Raw genomic sequence first — 2300 nt, 5'->3', positions numbered from 1 at the left:
GCAGGGGTCTTCAACGTTTATCAAACCAAGGACCCCTTAACTGAGAGAGAGGCCGATCAGGGACCCCCCCTACTACATATTGTATAATATTGCATATTAAACTGGGAATACAGTAACGTGAAGGGTGGTGTAAAGCCTTTATACATATCTGTGTTTGCATAGAATACTAAGCTATTAAGATAATTATTGGCATTATTTTTTAAAATCATGTTTTAATGTTAAACATACATGTGGAACAGTGAATCCCTAGGATGAACTGTATCTGTGGATGGCTACCTTAGTGACTACCTTACCTATAGACCACACTATCAACAGTGGGAATATATATATATATATATATACACACACTGTGTGTGTATATGTGTGAATACTACAATCCTACTATCAATAGTGTCTTATCAGAAAGTAAGACACTTCATAGGATATAAATGATTACATTGAAATAGTTTTATTTTTATTTTTATTGTTGACAGTTATTTACAAACGATTACCTGGAACAAAATGCGATTGAGATCAACTGTAACATATCATTTTACACTCTTTGACCGACATGTGATTTTGTGTGCATATGAAAACCTCGGGGAAATGAACCCTTTAGCGAACAGATTTGCAGAAAATCTTCAATGCTTAATGCAGCTTCATCGCACCATCACTAGTGAGAAGTTGGCCGCATGCTTCGCAGCTCGAGCGCCTTCGCCCCACGGGGGCGGGGCTAAGCCGTTCCTGCGCATTGGATTTGCCCGCCGCGCTCTTGCGTCATGTACACACAGGGCAACAGTGGCTCAGAAGCCCGGAAAAAAAAAGACAGACGCCTCTGGTAGCAGCCGAGCTAGCTATTTCCATGTGTGTGCTGTCACAAGGCTGAAGAGTCCGCGAAACCGCTTTCAGAAGAGTCCTTTGACTTCTCTAACTGAAGACCACCGTAGACTACGTAAAACTGAACGGCGGGGACCGAGACGGATATGGCGACATCCAGCCCCTGTGTTGTGGTAAGTTCCCCAACAACTAGAATGAGATAAGAGATAGAAGATTAATGCATGCCCACTGGAAGAACACGCTGTACACGGGCGCCCCTGCGTTTCATGACTATTTTACACCCACTGAAGGTCGTACGTCCTGTGTGCTCACCGGGGCTCACCTTGGTACAATGTGTCGGTGTAAGCTAGCTACACAACGGCAGCGTATTTTCCTATATCGTGGCCTGCGGTTATGGAAACGGTCCCAGACACGCGCTCCACACACTGGGCGTGCGTGACGTAGGAGACGCTTTAATGGACACATACAAACTGTTTTTTTTTTGTGTCCGACAGGAGATTACAAGTACATATCATAGACTGTGTATATATATATATATATATGTTGATATTAACGGTCTATGGTACAGATGAGTAGCCTTACTCAGAATTACATCATTGTACACAACTGCACCCAGACAGCAAGAAACGCACGAGCTGCAAGCGAAGGGGCGTTTGAATTATGAGCATGCGTCATAAACTCTGAAAGGTATCAGGTATAATGGTATGTGTGTAATTGGCATAAAATATAGCTAGATTGGCTTCAGACACATGTTGAAAACATTAGCGTTACTCTAGTTTACATCAATTTAAAAGCGTGTGTCTACAGTTAATGTAAGTTATTCTAAGTTGAAGAAGCTAATGGGATTACATTTCACTGGAATTAAACCTAGTGCGATTTCATGTGACAAATTTGATTGATTATCTAGATAAAAGCTTAAATTTGCTTCAAAGACCAAGATTTTATCTAGCAGACGTAAGTGTATACATATTAGAACGCACAATTTGGTGGATTTAACCTTCATTAGGAGCAAAAATCTATAGTGCTTATCTGCAAAAGAGCTGGTTGGTTGTGTACAGTGGTTGTTTTGTGTCTGGGAAGATGATTTTTTTTGTACGTATGTGATCTCAGTTTGAGTCACAGCACAAGGTCCGGCCTTGTGAGAGCTGTGTGCGTTTTGCACTAGGTATTGTAGATAAGTTGATGAGCCACGGTGACCCTCTGACCTGGAATAAGTAACTAAGTAGCCAACAGTGTGCTCTATTTTTCAGGACATTTCCAGCATTTGGAAGCCAGATTTATATCGCAGGAGCAGACAGCAAGATCCCTTGCTGACATTATGTTGAAGCATTTTGCTAAAATGACATGTGACTGGAAGATCCTGTCTCCTGTGTCACATTGCTTTTCATGTTTTACCTGATCGAGCTTCCATATGTGACAAGCTGGTTATGGGTTTGACTTAGGGCTGGGCGCAGTAGATATATATATATATATATATATATATA

At 41.4% G+C, this 2300-nt stretch overlaps 1 protein-coding gene and 1 long non-coding RNA gene across 2 annotated transcripts in view; both read left to right on the top strand.

The window, feature by feature from the left end:
- The window catches only part of LOC116697215 (uncharacterized), a 142360-nt gene that overhangs the window by 54075 nt on the left and 85985 nt on the right, over positions 1–2300 (top strand). The gene's annotated exons all lie outside the window — the stretch shown is intronic.
- hprt1 (hypoxanthine phosphoribosyltransferase 1) overlaps positions 944–2300 on the top strand; it is a 13213-nt gene continuing 11856 nt past the window's right edge. Inside the window, exon 1 of the mRNA XM_032528527.1 lies at positions 944–989. Within this exon, the coding sequence (XP_032384418.1) occupies positions 963–989 (27 nt within the window). The 5' untranslated portion in view covers positions 944–962. The remainder of the gene's footprint in view (positions 990–2300) is intronic.

The sequence above is a fragment of the Etheostoma spectabile genome, chromosome 10 (genome assembly GCF_008692095.1).
Source record: "Etheostoma spectabile isolate EspeVRDwgs_2016 chromosome 10, UIUC_Espe_1.0, whole genome shotgun sequence".
NCBI classification, from domain to species: Eukaryota; Metazoa; Chordata; class Actinopteri; order Perciformes; family Percidae; genus Etheostoma; species Etheostoma spectabile.
Note: the sequence above shows the minus strand (reverse complement) of the source record. Positions and strands in the feature narration are given on the sequence as shown.